The following is a 23,394-nucleotide window of genomic DNA, read 5'->3' as shown; positions in this document are numbered from 1 at the left end:
AAATACAATAGTCATAAGAGCAGTCTGCAGAGCAAATGAATGTTATGATGAGCTCAAATATACAGTATATCAATGTCTGAACTAGAACAGGAAAAAAACACAAAATTGTAAACAAACTTAAACCAGAATAGCAAGTAACAGCCATATTATCTGAGATCCAGGCTTCCCCCAAACCAGGAGATCCCGGTGCATCCACAATGCCACAGGCACACAGGAGCATGTGACAAACAAGGAAGCACACCATGTGCTCTTTCATGTAAGGTCCGACTGGGGCAACACCTGAGTGTTCACATAAAGGGCCGCGGCCTCAAATACCTGCCAGCGTCCCTGATGGTAAATTTTCAAAGTGGCTGGATATAAAAAGAGAAAGTGTATTTTTTTTTCAGCCAAAGAGGAGCAAAGTGGGTAGAATTGCTTCCTGCGCTCCGTTAGGGCCACAGAGTAGTCCTGGAAAATGCACACCTCAGACTCCTCAAATGCTAAAGTCTCCCGAAGTTGTTTATATTTGCGCAAGATTTCCACTTTATGGTTATAGTTTAAAAGTTTGGCTATTACCATGCGAGGCCTCGCCTCTCTTGCTTGTTCTCAGCTTAGCCGGTGTGCTCTCTCCAGTCGAATAGGCCCCAGGCCCTCCTTCAAGGGAAAGGAACTGGTCAGCCAGGCCTCCAGCACCTGCAGGAGCTTAGGACCAAAAACGTAAGTTAGATCTTCTGGATCTATTTTCAAGATCATCCAGTCTTTCTGCTTGTTTTTGAGTCAGAGCCTGCAGTTCCTGTAACGTGGTGTCATGTGCCTGCTGTGTATCCTCGACGCTGGAAACCCGAGTCTCCAGCGCTGTGGTGTGGCTAGTAGTCTCCATAAGTAGATTTTCAAGCTTTTGGAGCTGTTCAGAAAGTTTTTCTATGCTGGGCTGCATTGCCACTGTTACTGCTTGAGTAAGGGCCGTCAGCGCCTCCGGCGCTATTTGCTGAATCGCGGCTGTGGAGGTGACCGGCACCATTTTGTCAGCGCCGTGCTGCAGGCGGTCCCGATCCTTTTTTTGAGTGCGGGTGGACATTGACGACGCAGGAGAGGACAGAAATCTGTCCATATATTGTGCACAGCAAGCACTGCAAAGCGCTGTCTCCCGGCTCACCTCCAAAGGCTAGTAACAGGGCGCTTCAGGACTCGGGGCCCGGGAGCTCAGGCAGCCTGCTTCTGCCTTGGCTCAGTGCATCACGTGATCTCTCGCCAAACAGGTATTTAAATGTCTCTATCAAATCTCCCCTCTCCTGCCTTTCCTCTAAAGTATACAATTCTGGAAGCCACACCTTCAAAAAGATATAAAAAGGATGGAGTTGATACAGAGGAAGGCTACTAAAATGGTGTGTGGTCTTCATGGTAAGGCGTATAGGGACTGACTTAAAGATCTCAATCTGTATACTTTGGAGGAAAGGGGGGATATGATAGAGACATTTAAATACCTAAGTAATATAAATGCGCATGAGTCAAGTCTTTCATTTGAAAGGAAATTCTGCAATGAGAGGGCATAGGATGAAGTTAAGAGGTGATAGGCACCGGAGTAATCTAAGGAAATGCTTTTTTACAGAAAGGGTGGTAGATACGTGGAACAGTCTCCCAGAAGAGGTAGTGGTGATGGAGACTGTGTCTGAATTCAAGAGGGCCTGGGATAGGCACATGGGATCTCTGGGAGAGAGAAAAAGATAATGCTTACTGCAGATGGGCAGACTAGATGGGCCATTTGGCCTTTATCTGCCATCATGTTTCTATGTATACATATTGAGATCTTTAAGTCTGCCCTCATAGCCTTATGACAAAGGCCATGCTCCATTTTAGTAGCCTTCCTTTGGACTGATCTATGATGGAAACTCATATACTGGTGTTTTGCCTTCCTCAGAACCCCTGGAGATCTCATTACAGACTTACATGTCAGAGTAGAGTTTACCAACTATATTTCTCCTTCATTACTCTCTTGTTCTGTTCTTTTCCAGGTTGATATATGCATCACATTTGAAAAGAACAATGTTTTCCAGAAGATCCTTAATCTCTGGGGTGTAAGTACTGCCTTAATGCCTAATATATGACTTAATAAGACTTTCTCCAAGGGAGTATACCTGCTCCATAGCCCAGAAATGGCCCAATCACTATTTCCCTGGCCTTACAGCAGTAAATGAGACTCTCATTTTATTCCTTGCCCCCATGGCTGAGTTTCATAATGGAGTCATAAATGAGACCCTTACTTTATCCTCTGTTCCCACAAACAGGGCCAGCTCAGGAGGTTGTGGTGTCTTAGCCAAGTTTTGCTTTTGAACCCTCATCTTGGGTCCAGTCTTATAGGATGAGCTGTGCAGATGTCAGGTCAAATACTGCAAGAATGGCCCTACTGGTCTGATCAATTTAGATTTTCCACTTGGGTGGGTTCTGGTCTCTCTTTCTCTCTTCCTCTTGTTGGTTTTCTTCTACTACTTTTTCCAGGATCTCGTTTTCATTTCCAGCAACAAAACTTGCTGGGACAAGAAAATTGAGTTCCTGCGGGGATGGAGACAAATTTGTCCCCGTGTCATTCTCTAGTTGGAATCTAAGGGCAGTACCTGGTGGATTTCTAAGGTTTGTGGCCCAGAAGAAATAAACCCTCCAGGATTTCAAGACAAAGTTGGACAAGTTCATGCTAAACTGGTGAGACTGGACTTATTTGGAGCACTGGTCTTGACCTAGGGACGCCGTGTGAGTGGACTGCTGGGCAGGATGGACCACTGGTCTGACCTAGCAGCAGCAATTTTTATGTTCTTATGTAATTCAATTTATGATATTGTAATGCATGTAGTTACTACTACTATTACTACTTATCGCTTGTATAGCGTTGAAAGGCATACGCAGCGCTGTTCATTTTAACATTTATAGACTGTTCCTGCTAAGAAGAGTTTACAATCTAACTTGGACAGACTACATGACATATAGGGTTGGGGATGCAGAACCCAAGGTGAGAGGAATTAGGAGTAAAAAGCATTCTTGAAGAGATGGCCAATCTTTTTGCAGAGGTTTGAAGATCAATTGATCATAGGCAATCCTTTTTCCACTCATATGCGAGCCTGGATGCAGTTCATTGACGATGTCTTTGTTGTGTGGACCGGCTCAAAGAAAGACCTGGACTCTTTTCATCATTGGCTTAACTCCAGACACATGAAGGTGAAGTTGAGCATGAATTGTGATCCCACGCAGATATTGTTTTTAGATGTCACTGTCACTAAGGATTTCCATTTCATAACAACCTCTGTCTTTAAGAAAACCACTGACAGGAATATGTTTTTACAATTCTTGAGTAACCATCCACAGCCTCTTAAACGTAGCCTTTTCAGATATCGTAGAATCTGTTCCGAGATGCCTACTTTTAAACAACAGAGTAAACAACTATATACCCGTTTAAAGGACTGGGGTTATCCTTCCTCAGTTCTCAAAAAAGCTTATAAGAGAGCTAAATTTTTAAACAGAGATTTACTGTTTATTCCAAAAGAAAAAGAAGACAATACTGTCATATGTATCCTACAATACTCTCCCAAAATGACAGCTATAACTAAGATCCTAAGGAAACACTGGGACATTATGAAACTTAGGGCTCCTTTTACTAAGCTGCAATAGCATTTTTAGCGCATGCAGCATTTTAGCACGCGCTACGCGGCTAGAACAAATGCCAGCTCAATGCTGGCGTTAGCATCTAGCTTGCGCTAAAACCGCTATCGCAGCTTTGTAAATGGAGCCCTTAATTCCACTTTTTTGCATTGCATATTCCAGACAAAATAATTTTAAAGAACTGCTGAGCCCATCAGACATCAATAGAGCGACACAGTTAAATAAATGCATGGGTGGCCATTATAAGTGTGGCAACTGTCTCACTTGTGATATCACTTATTTATTTGCACAACATAGAGCCGTATTAGTCTCCATGGGAGGTTTTTCTGCCAATGAGGTTCTCCGCCTGAACACCTTAGCCACAGCTGTAGCGGTGGGAGGGCTTTATCTGAGGCTTTTCCTCCCAGTGGGCCCTATTTGACTCATGTTATAGCCCCTCTTACTTTCCACACAATCCATGTGAATGTGTTTATTATAATATTTCATATACAAAGAACACATCGACCTCACACAGTATAAAATAACTAGTCATATATTAAAAAGAGAAATATGTAGACAAATAATAAACTGAAGCCCCAAGATGCTGGAGAAAGAGAAAAAATGATTCACATTGCAAAATACAGTAAAATCATGGATTGCAAGTAACTTGGTTTGCATATCATAATATCATGCAAAATTATCCTTCATGTTCTTTCCCTTCCCACTATATCATTTCTTCTAATATTATGTAACTTTTCCCTTCCTTCCCATTCATCCTCACGGTCATGTCTGTCTGTATATGTTTAATATGTTTTCTCCAATATTCCTAATACACTATTAACTAGTTCTTATTTTCCTATTTAAAATTTTTTATTATTGTTAACCGGTCAGATATTTATTTTATGATCGGGATATTAAAAACTAATAAACTTGAAACTTGAATTAAATTTTAACTTGATATACAAGCAATGTCTTGCAATACAAGTACATGCAGTATACACACATCACAACTGAGTTGATGGTTCTCTCTCTGACACTGCAAGTGTGTAGTGACTGTTCTAAATGAGCAAAGTCTTACAATACGAGTACATACAGTTTACAACCATTACATCATTACAACTGAGCCGTTGGTTCTTCTCTCTCTGATGCTGCGGGAGTGTAGTGACTGTTCTAAATAAGCGAGGTCTTGCAATACAAGTACGTATAGTATTTTGTATTAAAGTTTTGAGGTTGTGGAATGAATCGTCTGAGTTTCCATTATTTCTTATGGGGAAATTTGCTTTGTTATATGAGTGCTTTGGATTACAAACATGCTTCTGGAATGAATTATGCTCGCAAACCAAGGTTTTACTGTATAAAGATAGCAAAAGTCAATTTAAAAACCTGACATATTCCAATCATCACACTATTAACAAATACAAATAAAATAAAATGTGGCTAATCTGATACCATTTTATTGGCCTAATACATATTTCTCTTTTTAAATTTTATTTTTTATTCATTATCATATTATCACAAGTATTACAACTTGTTAAAGCAATACAGAATCATAATCCATTATGTAAAAATAAAAACCAAAAGAAGAAATATTCACATTACGGTACTATTAGAAAGAAAACAATTCTTAATGGTTATAACTCTTTCATAGTCCTCAAATTAGGAGAATGATCCAGTTACAGGGAGATAATCAAAGAAACATTACAAATTCTAAATTAAGAAAAAGGCTTAATACTTCTACCCCCTGGATTTATTTTTTAGAGCTAGGCTCTTCACCTCTGATTAACCCCTTAAGGTCCAAAAAGGATCTTAGTTGATCAGGTGCATAAAAAACATATTTAAAACCTATATATTTAATTATGCATTTACAAGGATAAGCTAATGTAAAAGTAGTCCCCAACTTTTTCGTGTCTTCTCGCATTGCTAAAAAAAGCTTACGCCTTTCTTGTGTTAGTTTTGTAACATCATGGTGTAGCCATATATGTTGACCACAGAAAGGTGTACCTATTTTTTTTAAAGAATAACCTAATGATTGAATTGAGATCTTGCTCAAATATAAAATTTACAATTAATGCAGCTCTGTCCTTTACTTCCGTGAAAGAATCTTCCAAAACTGCTGTATCTACTGGTGAATTCCCAGAGAGTGATATATTTTCAGAAACGGATACTTCTTCCAAACCAGTATTTCTTTTTGGTGTTGATAAGTAATAAGCTTTGTTTATAGGTGGCAATTTATCTGGTGGAAAAGACAAATTCTCCAGCAGAAATTTTTTAAAGACATCAATTGGTAGCATGGAAGAAATTTTTGGACAATTCAGTATTCTTAAATTGTAATTTTCAATCATTTCTATTTTAGGTGAAAGAGTAGTCTGATCTCTAATTATAGTAGTAATGGCATTTTTCAAAGGAATCGTCTCAGAGTCTACCTTCTGTAAGCATTCTTGTTTCACTTTGGTTAGCAGTATTTTAACATCTGAAGCTTTCTCTTCCATTTTCCTTATGGCCTCCAGAAGGATATCCAGGGTGTTAGCAGGAATTCTTCCTGAGGCATCAACTTCCTCGGAGATCTCCAGCCGCGACCTGCTCCGGAGCAACTCCCTCCTCCCCTCCGGAGAACGAGTCGCTGCTCTGCCCGCCTGCTGGACAGAGCGGTGCAGAGATCAAGGGCTCGAGTGCTCCCTCACTCGAAGCCACCGCGGAGGTCTGCCGCCATTGGGAAGTCCGAGGGTCAGCGGCGTTCCGCTGCTCTAAAAACCGCTGAAGTGTTTACTGCCGCAGGTTAAGATATCCTAACAGCTTCTTTCCTCTTAGTATGGGGCATAGTTGAAAACTTGTGAAGCAAAACGCAGTAAATTTGAAGTAAAAAAAAGACAGCCGGGACACCACTGCTACACGTCTGCCATCTTGGATTGATTCTCACATCGTTGCCTAATACATTTTTCAATTAGGTTTCAGAGGCCACAATCTCTTTGTTCTCAGGTCAGAACAGTACAATATATTGCTTTTATGGTATCCTGTTCTGACATGAGGAAGGAGGGTTTGGTCTCCAAACATTAATCAAAAATGTATTAACACATTAACATTTCTTAACATAACTACCACACTACTTTACCTAAACTAAAAATAATTTTATTTTTTCTACCTTTATTGCCTGGCCATTTACTTTCTAATTGTGCTGATCCCCAGTCAGTGGTGTAGCAAGGAAGGTTGGCATCCAGACTGGTGGCACCTGGCATTGCCATGCTGAGTGCCCCTGCCGCTTGGGTGCCCCCTGCCCCCGTGTACCTCTTGAAATGTTCACTGGCATGAGCATTATCTTCCACCTGCTGCTCGTGCCGACCTTGGCTCCCTTCTGACATCACTTCCTGGTTGCAGGACCAGGTTGTGACAGAAGGGAACTGAGGCTGATGCGAGCAGTCGGCAAACATTTCAAGAGATATATGGGGTGGAGAGTAGGAGAGGTGCTGGTGCAGACTCGCGACCTTTGGCTAGGCCACACCCTGCCTCTGAGGTAATAGGAAGATGCATGGGCGGGGCCTAGCCAAAAGTCGTGAGTCTGCATATAGGAATAGCTGGGCTTCTAATACCCAAGATCCAACAGAACCCTTCCTGCTCACCTTCCCTCCCCCCCAGGGTCAGCAGCATCCTTCCCTCTCCTGTCCCCAAGATCTTTCCTTCTCACCTCCCTTCCCAGTTCCAGCAGCACCTCTCTCTCTCATCTGCTCACAGTCAGCAGTTCCTCTCCCTCTCCTGGGCCCAGGGCCACCAGCACAGCATCTCTCCCAATTCAGAAGCATCCTTCTATCTCATCCCCTCTCTCCCATCACTGGGACTACCATCCATCCCTCTTCTATCTCTAGAGCCAGCAACACCCCTTTCTATCGCCCAACTGACCCTCCTTTCTTCTACCCCTGAGCTGGCACCACTGCACCCAGAGAACTGAATGGGAGCGATGCTGCTGGAACTGGGAGGGGAGGTGAGAGGGGAAGGCCTTGGGGACAGGTGAGGGAAAGATGCTGCTGACCCTGGGGGGGGAAAGCAAGAGGGGGAGGCAGTGTTTCTGGATATGGGGAGCAGAATGAGAGGTGCTGCTGGATCTAGGGGGAGGAGAGAGAGAGAGGAAGTGGTGCTGCTAGATCTGGGGGATGGAGAAGGAAATGTGCTGTACGGGGGGAGAGAGAGACTGGATTGAGGGGCTGAAGAGTTGTCTGGTAAGATTTGCCTCTTTGTGGATGATACGAAAATCTGCAATAGAGTAGACACACCAGATGGTGTAAATAACATGAAAAAACACCTGGCGAAGCTTGAAGAATGGTCTGAAATTTGGCAGCTAAAATTTAATGCTAAGAAATGCAAGGTCATGCATTTGGGCTACAAAAAACAGGAAAAGGTACAGTTTAGGGGGTGAAGAACTTATGTGCACGACAGAAGAGCGGGACTTCAGTGTGATTGTATTTGATGATCTTAAGGTGGCCAAACTGGTTGAAAAGGTGACGGCGAAAGCTAGAAGGATGCTAGGTTGCATAGGGAGAGGTATGGCCAGTAGGAAAAAGGCGGTATTGATGTCCCTGTATAAGACTTTGGTGAGACCTCATTTAGAATATTGTGTACAATTCTGGAGGCCGCACCTTCAAAAATATATCAAAAGGATGGAGTTGGTCCAGAGGAAGGCTACTAAAATGGTGTGTGGCTTTCATGATAAGGCGTATAGGGACAGACTTAAAGATCTAAATCTGTATACTTTGGAGGAAAGGGGAGATAAGATAGAGACATTTAAATACCTAAGTAATATAAATGCACATGAGTCGAGTCTTTCATTTGAAAGGAAATTCTGCAATGAGAGGGCATAGGATGAAGTTAAGAGGTGATAGGCTCCGGAGTAATCTAAGGAAATACTTTTATACAGAAAGGGTGGTAGATGCGTGGAACAGTCTCCCAGAAGAGGTGGTGGAGACAGAGACTGTGTCTGAATTCAAAAGGACCTGGGATAGGCATGTGGGATCTCTCGGACAGAGAAAGAGAATGGTTACTGTGGATGGGTAAACTAGATGGGCCATTTGGCCTTTATCTGCCATCATGTTTCTATGAAAGACTGGATCAGGGTAAGAGAAGGGGAGATACACGGGAGAGCTGGGAATAGAGAGGGAAAGATTGTAGCCCTTGGATGCAAGTTAAGGGGGGCAGAAGGGAAGAAGGGGCACAGAGAAGATTCTGGGAATTATTAAAAAAGGGATGGTTAACAAGACTAAGAATGTCATAATGTCCCTGTATTGCTCCATGGTACGACCTCATTTGGAGTATTGTGTTCAGTTCTGGTCTCCTTATCTCAAGAAAGATATAGTGGTGCTAGAAAAGGTTCAAAGAAGAACGACCAAGATGGTAAAGGAGATGGAACTCCTCTTGTATGAGGAAAGACTAAAACGGTTAGGGCTCTTCAATTTGGAAAAGAGACGGCTGAGGGGAGATATGATTGAAGTCTACAAAATCCTGAGTGGAGTAGAATGAGTACAAGTGGATCGATTTTTCGCTCCATCAAAAATTACAAAGACTAGGGGACACTCAATGAAGTTTCACGGAAATACTTTTAAAACCAATAGGATAGTTTACCTGGTTTTAAGAAAGGTTTGGACAAGTTCCTGGAGGAAAAGTCCATAGTCTGTTATTGAGAAAGACAAGGGGGAAACCACTGCTTGCCCTGTATTGGTAGCATAAAATATTGCTACACCTTGGGTTTTGGCCAGGTACTAGTGACCTGGATTGGCCACCATGAGAACGGGCTACTGGGCTTGATGGGCCAATTGTCTGACCCAGTAAGGCTATTCTTATGTTCTTATTTACTGATCACAGAGGGAGAGAGAGAGACTGAGGGCAGATTTTGAATCTGGGGAGAAAGGAACAAGGACAAAGAGGAGATATGCTGGACAGGACAGATAGGGACACAGAAGAAAGATGGAGGGTGAGCATGAAGAAAGAAGAGATGTCAAATGGACAGGAAACATTGCAACGACAGGACACCCCCCCCCCCACCACTCGAAAAGCTAAAGAAAGACACTGGAATGAAAAATAAAATGCTCAAAGGTAGAAAAAAAGAATGTATTAAAGGAACTATGTCAGCTTTTAGAAATGCCCAATTCTGATACCTTGTATTTCATAAGAACTGCCATCTCTGGATCAGACCTTTGGTCCATCATGTCCAGCGATCCACACACGCGAAGACCCAGCCAGGTGTACACCTGGCGTAATTTTAGACACCCATATCCCTCTATGCCTCTCATAAGGAGATGCGCATCTAGTTTGCTTTTAAATCCTAGAACGGTGGATTCCAAATAACTTCCTCTGGGAGAGCATTCCAGGTGTCCACCACTCGTTGCATGAAGCAGAACTTCCTGATATTTGTCCTGGACTTGTCCCCCCTTAGCTTCAGTCCATGTCCTCTTATCCGTGTCACATTGGACATTGTAAATAATTTTTTTTTCCTGCTCTATTTTGTCGATTCCTTTCAGTATTTTGAAAGACTCGATTATATCCCCTCGCAGTCTTCTTTTCTCAAGGGAGTCTCTTAAGTTGTTCCTCGTATTCCAAGTTCTCCATACCTTTTATTAGCTTCGTTGCTCGTCTCTGCACCTTCTCCAGCAGTTTTATATTCTTCTTTAGGTTGGGAGACCAATGTTGGACACAGTATTCCAAGTGTGGTCTGACCATTGCTCTATAAAGCGGCATTATAACTTTCTCCGATCTACTCGTGATTTCTTTCTTTATCATGCCTAACATTCTATTTGCTTTCTTTGCTACTGCCGTGCACTGTGCTGACGGTTTCAGGGTCCTATCTATCAATATACCAAGGTCCTTTTCTTGTTCGCTCTTACCCAGAGTTGCATCTGACATTCTATACTCGTGTTCCTTGTTCTTTCTGCCTAAATGCATTACTTTGCACTTTTCCACATTAAACTTCATCTGCCATTTCTCTGCCCATTTCTCTAACTGACACAAGTCACTCTAGAGTTCTTCGCTATCCTTCTGCGATCTGATTGCCCGGCATAGCTTTGTGTTGTCTGCAAACTTGATGATATCACTGGATGTTCCTTCTTCTAGGTCATTGATGAAAATATTAAATAAGATGGGCCCAAGTACCGAGCCCTAGGGCACACCACTAGTCACTTTCTCCTAGTCTGGGAACTTCCGATTTATACCCACTCTTTGCTTTTTGTTCTCCAGCCATTTGCCTATCCATCTTAGTATATCTCCCTCTATTCCATGGCTTTGTAGTTTCCTGAGAAGTCTTTCATGTGGAACCTTGTCGAACGCTTTCTGGAAGTCCAAGTATATTATGTCCACCGGTTCTCCACTAGGTATTATTAAGAAAGGTATTACAACCAGAACGAAAGAGTCATCCTGCCATTGTATCGGACGATGGTACACCCGCATCTGGAGTACTGCGTCCAATATTGGTCGCCGTACCTTAAGAAGGATATGGCGATACTCGAGAGGGTTCAGAAAAGAGCAACGCGATTGATAAGAGGTATGGAAAACCTTTCATATGCTGAATGATTAGAGAAATTGGGGCTCTTTTCCATGGAAAAGCGGATACTCAGAGGGGACATGATAGAGACTTACAAGATCATGAAGGGCATAGAGAAAGTGGAGAGGGACAGATTCTTCAAACTTTTATACACTACAAGAACGAGAGGGCATTCGGAAAAATTAAGAGGGGACAGATTCAGAACCAATGCTAGGAAGTTCTTCTTCACCCAAAGGGTGGTGGAGGCCTGGAATGCGCTTCCAGAGGGTGTAATAGGACAGGGTACGGTATCAGGGTTCAAGAAGGGATTGGATGAATTCCTGAAGAAAAAAAGGGATAGAAGGGTATAGATAGAGATCATTATACAGGTCCTGGACCTGATGGGCCACTGCGTGAGTGGACTGCTGGGCAGGATGGACCCCTGGTCTGACCCAGCAGAGGCATTGCTTATGTTCTTATCAATTTGTTTGTTCACGGTCTCAAAAAATTGAAGTAAATTCGTCAAACATGATTTCCCTTTCCTGAAGCCATGTTGACTGGCTCTCATCAGGTCGTGTGTATCCAAGTGCCAAGTGCTATCTTTAATCAGTGCTTCAACCATCTTTCCAGGGATGGACGTAAGACTCACAGGTCTGTAGTTGCCCGGTTCTCTTCTTAATCCTTTTTTGAAAATTGGCGTGACATTCGCTATCTTCCAATCGTCCGGTATCTGTCCAGTTCTAATTGACAGGTTGGCAAGTTTTTGCAAAAGCTCTCCGATTTCAACTTTCAGTTCTTTTAAGACTCTCGGGTGAATTCCATCAGGTCCAGGGGATTTGTCGCTTTTAAGATTGTCGATCTGGTAGTATATTTGGTCCAAGTCCACTTCTACTGTGGTAAGGCTGTCCTCTATTACTCCTTTGAACACTTTCACTGCTTCTGGTATTGTTGCGGTGTACTCCTTCGTAAAGACAGATGCAAAGAAGGAATTTAGTCTGTCTGCAATTTGTTTGGCTTCCTTGATGTACTCTTTTCTTCCCTGGTCATCCAGCGGTCCCACCGCCTCTTTTGCAGGTTTTTTTCCTTTTACATATCTAAAGAAGGGCTTGAAATTTTTGGCCTCTTGCGCTATTTTCTCCTCGTAGTCCTTTTTGGCATCCCTCTCCGCCTTGTGACATTTCTTCTGATCATCTTTGTGTTTGTTCCAAGCTTCGGTTGTTTTCATGCGTTTCCATTTTTTAAAGGAGTCCTTCTTTTAAGAACATAAGAACATATGAAGTTGCCTCCGCTGAGGCAGACCAGAGGTCCATCTCGCTCAGCGGTCCGCTCCCACGGCGGCCCATCAGGCCTATTACCTGAGCAGTGGTCCCTGATTAATTTTATAACTTGCCTCTATTCCTATCCCTATAACCTACCTCTACTCCTATCCCTACAACCTACCTCTACTCCTATCTGTACCCCTCAATCCCTTTGTCCTCCAGGTACCTATCCAAACCTTCTTTGAAGCCCTGTAGTGTGCTCCTGCCTATCACAGCCTCCGGAAGCGCGTTCCATGTATCCACCACCCTCTGGGTGAAAAAGAACTTCCTGGCATTTGTTCTAAACCTTTCCCCTTTCAATTTCTCTGAGTGCCCCCTTGTACTTGTGGTTCCCCATAATTTGAAAAATCTGTCCCTGTCTACTTTTTCTATGCCCTTCATGATCTTGAAGGTTTCTATCATGTCTCCTCTAAATCTCCGCTTCTCCAGGGAGAACAGCTCCAACTTTTTCAGTCTGTCAGTATATGAGAGATTTTCCATACCCTTTATTAGCTTAGTTGCTCTTCTCTGGACTCCCTCAAGTACTGCCATGTCCTTCTTGAGGTACGGCGACCAGTACTGGACACAGTACTCCAGATGCGGGCGCACCATTGCACGATACAGTGGCAGGATGACTTCCTTCGTCCTAGTCGTGATACCCTTCTTAATGATACCCAACATTTTGTTTGCTTTCCTTTTATGGCTTCCTTCACCTCTCTAGTAAGCCATGCCTGTTCTCCTTTGCCTTTAGTTTTCCTTTCTTTGGAAATCCGTGGAATGTAGAGATTTTGTGCTTCAGTGATAGTATTTTTCAGTAGGGACCATGCCTGATCTACCGTTTTAACTTTGTCTATCTTTTTCTTGAGCCATTGTTTCACCATGGCTCTCATGCTATCGTGTCTTCCCTTTTTAAAGTTTAATGTCATGGTTAAGGTTTTGGTACGTTTCCTTTTCCCGATGTCAAGTTTAAAATTGATCATGTTGTGATCGCTCGTCCTCAGCGGGACCGTGACTTCTACTTCTTTTGTCGGTCCCGTAATGCCATTTAGGACCAAGTCCAAGGTGGCGTTTCCTCTCGTCGGCTCTCCCACCATTTGTTCCGGGAAGCAGTCCCCTAGCGCTTCCAGGATCTTGGCCTCCATGCCGCAGTTCGAGGTTCCCAGGTTCCAGTCTATCCCCGGGAAATTGAAGCCTTCCATGATTATTACATTACCTGTCTTACATTCTTGTTTAATTTCCTCTATCATTTCTGAGTCTGTCTCCTCCGTCTGTCCTGGGAGTCGATAGTAAAGGTCAATTTTTGTGTCTGCCCATTATGTCTAGGAATCTTGATCCAGAGGGACTCCAGCTTCTCTGTCCTTTCCGTCGTAGCCTCTCTAACAGTTTCTACTCCATCCTGAACATAAAGGGCAATACCTCCACCTTTCTGCCCTACTCTATCTCTTCTGTATACTGTGTCCCATTTGTTTTCATCATTCCACCATGTTTCTGTTATGCCAGTGATTTCCAGTTCATCGTGTCTTTCTATTGTCTCTAATTCTCCCATTTTGTTTCTCAGACTTCTAGCATTCGTATACATACATTTGAGTTCCCTTTGTGTTACCTTCTTGGACTTTCTAAGCTTAGCAGTCTCTACTGTTTCTTTCACGGTATCCTTTTCTGCTCCTGCGTTGTCTACCTTATTTGCTTTGTGGTTGTCCCCTCCCGTGTCTGAGTTGCTGTCCGTAGTTCCTTCTTCAGGGCATCCTGTCGCTCGGGCCATCGACTGGTGGTCGACTGTCGGCTTTCCCCTGTCCTTTAGTTTAAAGCCTTCTCGATGGCCCTCTTTATGTTGCTGTACCCGAGTCTGATTTCTTGAGATTTCCAGCTCAGTTTCTTGCCTTTTATCACTATTACTGATCTGTGGTCCTTACTATGTTGAGGATCTATGTTTTGCATGTGTGACCAGGATGTGGTATTACATTACATTACATTACATTAGTGATTTTTATTCCGCTTGTACCTTGCGGTTCAAAGCGGATTACATAAGAAGAGAACTGGACATTTCCAGGATGGTACATGACAATAGAGAATACAGTTTGAGGATAGAGACTTAATAACAGAATGATAGTAAAGACTTAATAACATCGGAAGATGTTTTGGACGGCAGTGTTTTGGTTTCTTAGGGGATGGGGTGAGGGAGGTTAGGTAGATTGTATATGCTTTTTGAACAGCAGTGTTTTGATTTCTTTACGGAATGTCTTGAGGTCTGATGTTGTGGTTAACAATCTGGTGATGGAAGGTTCGAGTTTTGCAGCATGTGTTGCCAGGAGGCTATCATAAAGCTTTTTGCGGTGAGTACCCTTGAGTGGTGGGTATGTGAATGATGTCAGTGTTCTTCTTGTTCTGGTTGGAAGGTTACGGTTTAGGCGGTCATTTAGGTAGGTGGGTGCAGTACCGTTAATTACTTTGAAGAGTAGACAGTATAGTTTGAATTGAATTCTGGCTCGAATCGGTAGCCAGTGTGAGTCTAGGTAGGCATTGGTGATGTGGTCAAATTTTCCAAGTGAGTAAATTAGTCTAAGGGCTGTGTTCTGAACAGTTTGAAGTTTTTTGATCATGTTTGTGGGGCATGGTAGATAAAGGATATTGCAGTAGTCCACGAGACCTAGTACCAGGGATTGTACAATTATCCTGTAGTGTTCTTTGTCAAAGAATTTCCTTATTTTTCTTAAGTTGCGCATTGTGAAGAATGCTTTTTGGGTAGTTTTGTTGATTTGGGTCTGCATAGTGCAGCATCTGTCTATCAGCACTCCCAAGATTCTGAGTGAGGTCTGGATTGGGTATTTGGTTGCTTTAATTTCTAGGTCTGTTATGGATGGGTTTTTGTCCGTTTCAAGCATTAGGAATTTGGTTTTGTCCGAGTTTAGTTTCAGTTTGTGGTTTGTCATCCATTTTTCTACTTCTTCCAGAATTATTTCCAGGTGTCCTGTTGAGGTGTGGTCTTGGATTTCAAAGGTATTCTTCTAGCATGTAATTTCTGTTAGAAATCTTGTGGCAGTCCCATGTGGGGTTATTGTTTTTTCTTCCATTAGGTGGAGTAATAGTATTTTAGGGCCCAGTGTAATATTTACAGTGCTATTTGGGTGGTGAGTGGGTAGGCAGGGCTGTGGAAGGGTGGGAGGGGCCATGGGTAGGGGGGCCCAGTATACTTGTGTGCCTAGAGCTCACCGAATAATTAATCCTGCCTCGCCTACCCAGAGAAATGTCAAAATTCCTTTTCTTACGCTTCCTTCCACTGTCCTCCATTCTCACCCTCATTCCTTCCAATAGCCTGCCTTTCCCCAAGAATTAAGGACAATGAGAGGCTTAACATTGAATCTGCAGTACTCGTACTACTAAATTATGTCCAGACACCAAATTCTCCCTCAAACATGGAATGCAAGGGGTACAGCAAAGATAGTCATCAGCTACCCTCTAACATTAGTAAAGTAGAGGAAACCGCCCCCACATACACTTTTTGAGTGCTGTGTTAACCTTCAAAGTATGGGATTTAAAATGGTCTGAATACAAAGCCACACTTATTTTTAAAGTTTTTCCAACAAGTCCAATGCTTTCTCAGATAGTAAACCCAGCAATGGGCCCCTTGGTTTTTTTTTTGTCGCTGCATCATTTATTTATTTATTTTTTATCCCATTCTTCCCAACAAACTCAGCCACATTTAACAGCTCAGAGTAGAATTTGAAAGGATCAACTCAAATTTGGATTGGTTTCGATATATATAGCTAGAAAAGGGCATTGATCAGAATTTTTTTTTCTGCTCATTGACATCACATGCTTTTCCGGATGGCCTTTATTTTGACTCAGATGCAGCGCTGGGCTCTAATGAGGAGCTGCAGAGCCAAGTCAGGGGAGGAGGTTCTGGAAACGCAGCTGTGCTTGACTGGCCCATTGGTGAGGTTGGGCCAATATGTCGGAGCGCTGGGAGAGAGGCCTATATCCCCAAAGACACACAGCCAGATCTGGTAGCTCTGTGGGGTCCCCTCCCCCTCCCTACTTTTCCAGTGTACTGCTCGGTTCTGCTGGGACCGGCCCTGCACTTTCTGCTCTCCAGTTTTCTGCCACCTCAGGGATATAAACCATACCTATTTCTCCTCTTCCATAGCATACACCCCTCCACTTCCTTCTCCATAATTCACTGATCATGCCTTTCCTCCTCTGTACCCCAACATCCATCCCTTTGCCTCTTCCTCTCCACCATTCCCTGCTTATATCGTTGCTTCTCTCCCTCCACAACTGAAATAAAGACTTGGATGACCATAAACAAGTTACAGTTAAATGAATCCAAGACAGAACTTCTCTGGATCTACAAAGATCTATGCGTATACCCCGTCCATCCTTTTCCTAGGCCGCAAACACCCTTACACCCAAAGACAACGTCTGCAGCCTAGGAGTAACTCTTGACTCTAATTTATCAATGACAGATCACTTATCCAAACTAGTATCATCCTCCTTCTACTACCTCCGCCAGCTAAAACCCATACGTGCTTACTTCTCAGAACCTGAATTTGCCCAACTACTCTACGCTTTTGTACTATCCTGCGTAGACTATTGTAACATTCTACTAGTGGGCCTGCCTACCAAAACTCTCTCCCGCCTTCAAAGGGTGCAAAACGCTGCAATCCGCCTTCTGAAAAACCTAGGCATCCATGACCATGTTACCCCTGCATTAGCTTCCATGCACTGGTTGCCCATTCAAAAACGCTGCACCTTCAAGGCCCTGGTCCTTGCTTTCAAAATCTTCCATGAAACGATTCCATACTACATTACATTACATTACATTACATTAGGGATTTCTATTCCGCCATTACCTTGCGGTTCAAGGCGGATTACAAAAGGTTAATTAAAAAAGTAGAGTTACAATGATTAGCTAGAGAGGTAAGTTGTAGATCTTATAAACATTTAACGTGTTGTTGTGGGTGAGGTGGTTTGTAAAAGAATTAATAGGTGGTCACAGTGGAGGTTCTTTTGTTATTATTAGTGCGGTAATGGGTAAATCTAATGTCAGTTTTAGAGTTACTAAGAGGTCGTGATGTTATTGCTGCTTCAGGAATTTCTTGAAAAGTATGGTTTTTATTTCTTTTCTGAACGTCCTATAGTCTGGGGTGGTCATCAGAAGGTTGGAGACCTGGTTGTCCAGTCTTGCGGCTCGAGTGGCTAGGAGGCCGTCGTGTAGTTTTGTTCTTTTGACTTCCTTGATTGGGGGGGGTATGAATGGGGAGTGCGTTTTTCTGTGTCTGGTAGTGGGTGCTTGGATGAGGCGATTGTTCAAGTATGATGGGCTGTCTCCGTGTAGGGTTTTAAATAATATGCAGTAGAATTTGAATTGGATTCTTTCTTGGATTGGAAGCCAATGTGAGTTGATGAAGGCTTCAGTGATGTGATCATGTTTTCTCAATGAATAGATGAGTCTCAAAGCTGTATTTTGGATTGTTTGGAGTTGTCTAATCGTCGTTGCAGGGCAAGGAAGGAAGAGGATGTTGCAGTAGTCCAATATACCTAGTATTAGGGATTGCACTATAAGTTGGAATTGTGTTCTTTCAAAGAATTTTCGGACTTGTCTCAGATTTCTCATGATTGCGAATGATTTCTGAATTGTTTTATTTATTTGCGGTTGCATAGTGCCGCGTCTGTCTATGGTCATGCCAAGTAGTTTTATGGTGGTTTGGATGGGGTATTTGATTGCGTTTATATCTAGGTTGATTGTGGTTTGGACCTTGTCATTTTCGAGAAGGATGAATTTGGTTTTGTCTTGGTTGAGTTTAAGTTTGTGGTTTTTCATCCAGGTTGTGACTGTTTCAAGTGTTTGGTGAAGTTTGTCTGTCATGGTAGGTTTAGAATGATCGTATGGGATGAGGATGGTGATGTCATCGGCATAACTATAGGTGGTTATGCCTAGATTGTCCAGATGCGTTCCTAGAGAAGCAGTGTAGAGGTTGAAGAGGGTAGGGGATAGTGGAGATCCTTGTGGTACGCCGCAGGGGTTTGACCAGGATTCTGACTTTTCTTTGTTAGATTTTACACTGTAGGTTCTGAGTTTTAGGAATCCTTCAAACCAAGAGTATACTTTATCTGAGATGCCTATTGCGTCTAAGATCTGTAGAAGGACGTTGTGATCCACTAAGTCGAATGCCGCAGTTAGGTCCAGTTGTATGAGCAGCATTTTTTTCCCTGTACTAAGGTGTTGTCTGACGGTATCCATAAGGGAGCCTAGTAGTGTCTCTGTACTGAAGTTTGTTCTGAATCCTGATTGCATGGGGTGGAGTAGGTTGTGGTCATCTATGTAATTGGTGAGGAGTTTGGCTACTAGGCCTTCTATAATCCTTGCTTTCAAAATCTTCCATGAAACGATTCCATACTACATTAAAACTAAACTACAAATCTACTTCCCAAAGCGACCACTGAGGTCCCAAGGAGAAAAACGACTGACCATACCTTCTGGCCGCTCCCTCAAAACTGAAACTGCCCGAAAATGCTCCTATTCACATTTCATACCTAAACTTTGGCACACAATCCCTCCATCTGTGAGATCACTAGATGGACTCTGGAACTTCAGGAAGGCTGTGAAAACCTTCCTCTTTACTAACCCAGCGCCTTAAAGTCATTCACCCAGTCAACGCACCTATGCCACCTAATCTCACCAGATGCTACTTAGTGCATATGTTTTATTGTCATGTCTATATTGTAAATCATTGTCATGTCTATATTGTAATTTATGTAAAATATGTCATCTCTGCTTTGTCTGGATTATTATGGATGTACTTTGTAACCCGTTCTGAGCTCCTTTGGGAGAACGGGCTAAAAAATTGAATAAATAATAATAAATAAACATAATCTCTTCTCACCATCAGCTTCCAAACCTCTGCTCCTAGCCCAAGATCAGCCTCTAATCATATCTTTCCTCAGCATCGCCATTAGCCTTGGACAAACTAGCAGCCAGGATCTCGTTCTTTAGCTTCATCTGGTGTCACCAGTACAGTAGGTTTGAGATGCGAGAAGAGATAAATGCCTCTCCGCTCCTTTCAAACTTGTTGCACTGCCAGATGAAGCGGGGAAGGCACAGCTGTGCAACTAGGTCCCACTGCTTTGAAGGATGACATGGTGAGGCAGCATTTTGGTATCCTGACTCAATGATTGGCCTCTTAAGCTCTCCTGTCCACAACTCTCTTGATCCCCTCCCCTCAGCTCAGGATTACAGTGTAGAAATACATGAGACTCATTATTGCAGATTTTTCTCTCTAATTCATTTCTGTGAAAGAGACTATCCATCCCCAGTAATTGTGCCCAGAATAGTATTTACATTTGTATCTTTCTCTACAGGTCATCAACATTGAAAAGAGCTTTATTCTTATGTTCCCCACCAAGGTAGAAATCACTCTGAAGAAAGCTGACCTCATGACTTGGGGAAAATTAGAAGTTCCTCAGGCTTTGATTCAGAAGGAAGCAACCATTGCAGAAGATGGAGCTCCACAATTGACATCCCACGATTCAGATGACAGCCTAAGCTGGTCTGAAGAAGAGGAAGAGAAGGAAATAGGACCAACCATTGATAACTTCTAGCATCTGGGAAGGCAGCTTATCTAGTCTGTGCTCCAGTAATGTGTTAAGAGTTCTTTGTACCCCTTGTGAAATACTTTTATTAAAAAATTACAGTATATCTCCCCTATCTGAAAATTTGTAAACACGGAGTGCAATTTTATAGCAGATCATCCATGTACAAAGGATACATAGGTGCCCATTTTCAGCTATTTTATACAGTTTATATGTACAAATGCATACTCCTGGCAAAATTCTGTGCAACTGTGCAGTGCAGAATTCCCCAACTGCAGAGAATTCTGTACATGCTGTGCAGACCTTCTGTCCTGTCCCTGACCTGACAATCGCCCCTCCCCCATGTGGGTCTGGTTCTGACTGCAGGCTTCCAAAAACAGCAGAGGCAGCACTGTGATCAGGCTGCTTGTGCTCAGCCTCACCAGAAAGGACTACCAGGTGAAACTGAAAGAAGCCGAGAGCGATACGTCTGGTGAAAGCGCAGGCGGAAAAGCAAATGTCTAAAAATGTAAAAAAGGGAGACAAAAATTTGTCAGATATATTAGTGAAAGGAGAAAGATGAAAAATGGAATTGCGAAACTAAAAGATACTATGAACCAATATGTGGAGTAATAAGGAAAAAGCAAATGTGTTAAACAATTACTTCTATTCTATGTTTATGGAAGAGAGTCCTGGAGCAGGACCTAGATTGTCTAGCAAAATTACATACGAAAATGGAATAGTAACATAGTAGATGACGGCAGATAAAGACCCAAATGGTCCATCCAGTCTGCCCAATCTGATTCAATTTAAATTTTAAATTTTTTCTTCTTAGCTATTTCTGGGCAAGAATCCAAAGCTTTATCCGGTATTATGCTTGGGTTCCAACTGCCGAAATCTCTGTTAAGACTTACTCCAGCCCATCACACCCTCCCAGCCATTGAAGCCCTCCCCTGCCCATCCTCCACCAAACGGCCATATACAGACACAGACCGTGCAAGTCTGCCCAGTGCTGGCCTTAGTTCAATATTTAATATTATTTTCTGATTCTAAATCCTCTGTGTTCATCCCATGCTTCTTTGAACTCAGTCACAGTTTTACTCTCCACCACCTCTCTCGGGAGCGTATTCCAGGCATCCACTACCCTCTCCGTAAAGTAGAATTTCCTAACATTGCCTCTGAATCTACCACCCCTCAACCTCAAATTATGTCCTCTGGTTTTACCATTTTCCTTTCTCTGAAAAAGATTTTGTTCTACGTTAATACCCTTCAAGTATTTGAACGTCTGAATCATATCTCCCCTGTCTCTCCTTTCCTCTAGGGTATACATATTCAGGGCTTCCAGTCTCTCCTCATTATTATATGCTGTTCATGGAGGAAAGTGTTTATGAACAAATTGAAAAACTGAAGGTGGACATAGTGATGGGACCGGACAGGATCCATCCCAGGATACTGAGGGAGCTCAGTGAGGTTCTGGCGGGTCCTATTAAAGACTTGTTCAAAAATCTCTGGAGACGAGAGTGGTTCCTGGGGATTGGAGAAGAGCAGATGTGGTCCCTATTCACAAAAGTGATGGCAGAAATTAAGCGGGGAAACTACAGGCTGGTAAAACCAGCTTAGGCCTTTCCCCTGCCTCTAAACGCATAAAGCGAAAAGAGGTGTTTTGAGAGGAGGGGAAAGGGCGGGAGGTAGGCATCCATCTTCTTCCCTCTGCTCCCCCCACGGTCTGGCATCTGTCTTCTTCACTTCCATCTCTCACTCCCTCCCCCAGGTGGTTTTTAGCATCTCTATCCTCCTTTCCTCCCTTCAGATCTGGTATCTGTCTCCTCCCCTCCCCAATTCGCTGGTATTGCTCCTCTCCCTTTCCCTTCCTTTTCTGCTCTTTCTTCTCAATTTTTCTTCTACCTGTCTACTTTCATACCTTCCAGTCCTCAATTTCTCTTTCATTGTGTCTACCTACAGCTTGCCACCTCTTTCCCTCACCCCTTCCAGTATCTCACTAACCCTATCCAGATGTGCTTGGAAGAAGGTTAAAAGTATTTTAATTTCTAACTTCTATGATTGCTTTGAGTTATGGAAAACAGAGCCTAGTGAAAGGCACTTAGCAAAACAATAGGTTACTTAAGTATAATGACCCTCTGGAATGTGATCAGAAGCCAGTGCTTTCCACAGGTTTTCAAATGTTGGTCTCTTAAAGTTTCACAAATTTTAGTTTCCTTGGTAAACATTTTGAAATATCTAACATGGCATTTATGTTCACTGGAGATTAAATCAAAACAAAAGACTGTATAATTACTCCTGTGAAATTATTTGAAAGTTTTAATGCAGAGGGATATTCTGCAGAGTATAAGAAATTTGTAAATAATTTAAAGATAGGAACTTCAACTCGCAGATTGTAGCTATGGTTTCTTCATGTTGCAATTTCTGATACCAATGTTTTCTGATGTGCCAATTGGTGCAGATCACTGAAGGCTTTTTGTTGTAAACTAGCAGAAACTCAGAACAAATGCTATGGAGGCCCCTGCAGAATTCTCCTATGGCTGCTCAAAAAGCTGCTGGAAATCAGGAGCTATACGGTAAAGCCTAGACATAGCTTTAGTCAACTGGAAAGAACTCTCGGGAATATCCCTTTGCTCTGCAATCAGGCCCATGAACTCCAGATGCTCTAACAAAAAAGGAGGTCAGAGCATTAGAGCGACTCATGACCGAACACTGAGGATGAGATTCCAAATTGAACTCTTTCATGGCATCTTTGATGAGATGGTGGACGGAAAAAGATTTGAAGAGTCTGCGGATGGAAGGATCCTCACTCAGATCCCAACTCTCTGAGATATCATGCTGAATTGACCCTCCAAGGGTATTTGCATCATCCAGGATGGAAGCAGTGTCAGAAGACAGGACAGGCATAGTATCTGTGTGCAAGTTAAGGCAATCCAGATCTGTGGTAGCTGGCAGAGAGGAGCCCCACAGAGGGACATCCGGCAATGTAGCAACCTGCTTTTCAGCAGGAGACGTGCTCACCTGCCATGTCAAGAGCTGGGTCCGTGGAATATGCTCTCCACAAAAGCTGAACAAAGTCCAGAGAAAAGATACTCCTGGGACAGCAGCCAGGTCTCGCTGAGCCATTGGCACTGTTTGGAAGGAAACCCGCACTCAGTGTACAGGCACTTGGTGCTATCAGCCAAAACGAGCATTTGGTGGGATTTTCTACCCAGATCCCGGACCCATGCTGGCTCCCCAGCCCTCAATGACCTGGAGGTGAGGCTTGATGCTTCTGCCCTCTTCTCAAGCATGCTGCAGCACACAGTACATGGACATTCCTGTGCCAGCAATCCGACGCAATCTAAACATGCAGTCAACAGATTAGAGGTTGAGGAGTCCATCCCTACCTATTTTAAACAAAATGGAGGGGTTTTGAGGCAGAAT

The 23,394-nt window shown here is 43.0% G+C and overlaps 1 protein-coding gene across 5 annotated transcripts in view; it reads left to right on the top strand.

The window, feature by feature from the left end:
* ITGB1BP2 (integrin subunit beta 1 binding protein 2) overlaps positions 1 to 20,100 on the top strand; it is a 123,529-nt gene extending 103,429 nt beyond the window's left edge. For 2 of the 5 annotated variants that reach the window (XM_033946780.1, XM_033946779.1), the window contains exons 10-11: positions 1,992 to 2,054; positions 19,759 to 20,100. In XM_033946780.1, coding sequence (XP_033802671.1) covers positions 1,992 to 2,054; positions 19,759 to 19,998 — 303 coding nt within the window. In that variant the 3' untranslated portion in view covers positions 19,999 to 20,100. The remainder of the gene's footprint in view (positions 1 to 1,991; positions 2,055 to 19,758) is intronic. The other 3 variants (XM_033946782.1, XM_033946784.1, XM_033946783.1) reach the window with 3 other exon arrangements.
* Positions 20,101 to 23,394: the final 3,294 nt, after the last annotated feature.

The sequence above is a fragment of the Geotrypetes seraphini genome, chromosome 5 (genome assembly GCF_902459505.1).
Source record: "Geotrypetes seraphini chromosome 5, aGeoSer1.1, whole genome shotgun sequence".
NCBI classification, from domain to species: Eukaryota; Metazoa; Chordata; class Amphibia; order Gymnophiona; family Dermophiidae; genus Geotrypetes; species Geotrypetes seraphini.
Note: the sequence above shows the minus strand (reverse complement) of the source record. Positions and strands in the feature narration are given on the sequence as shown.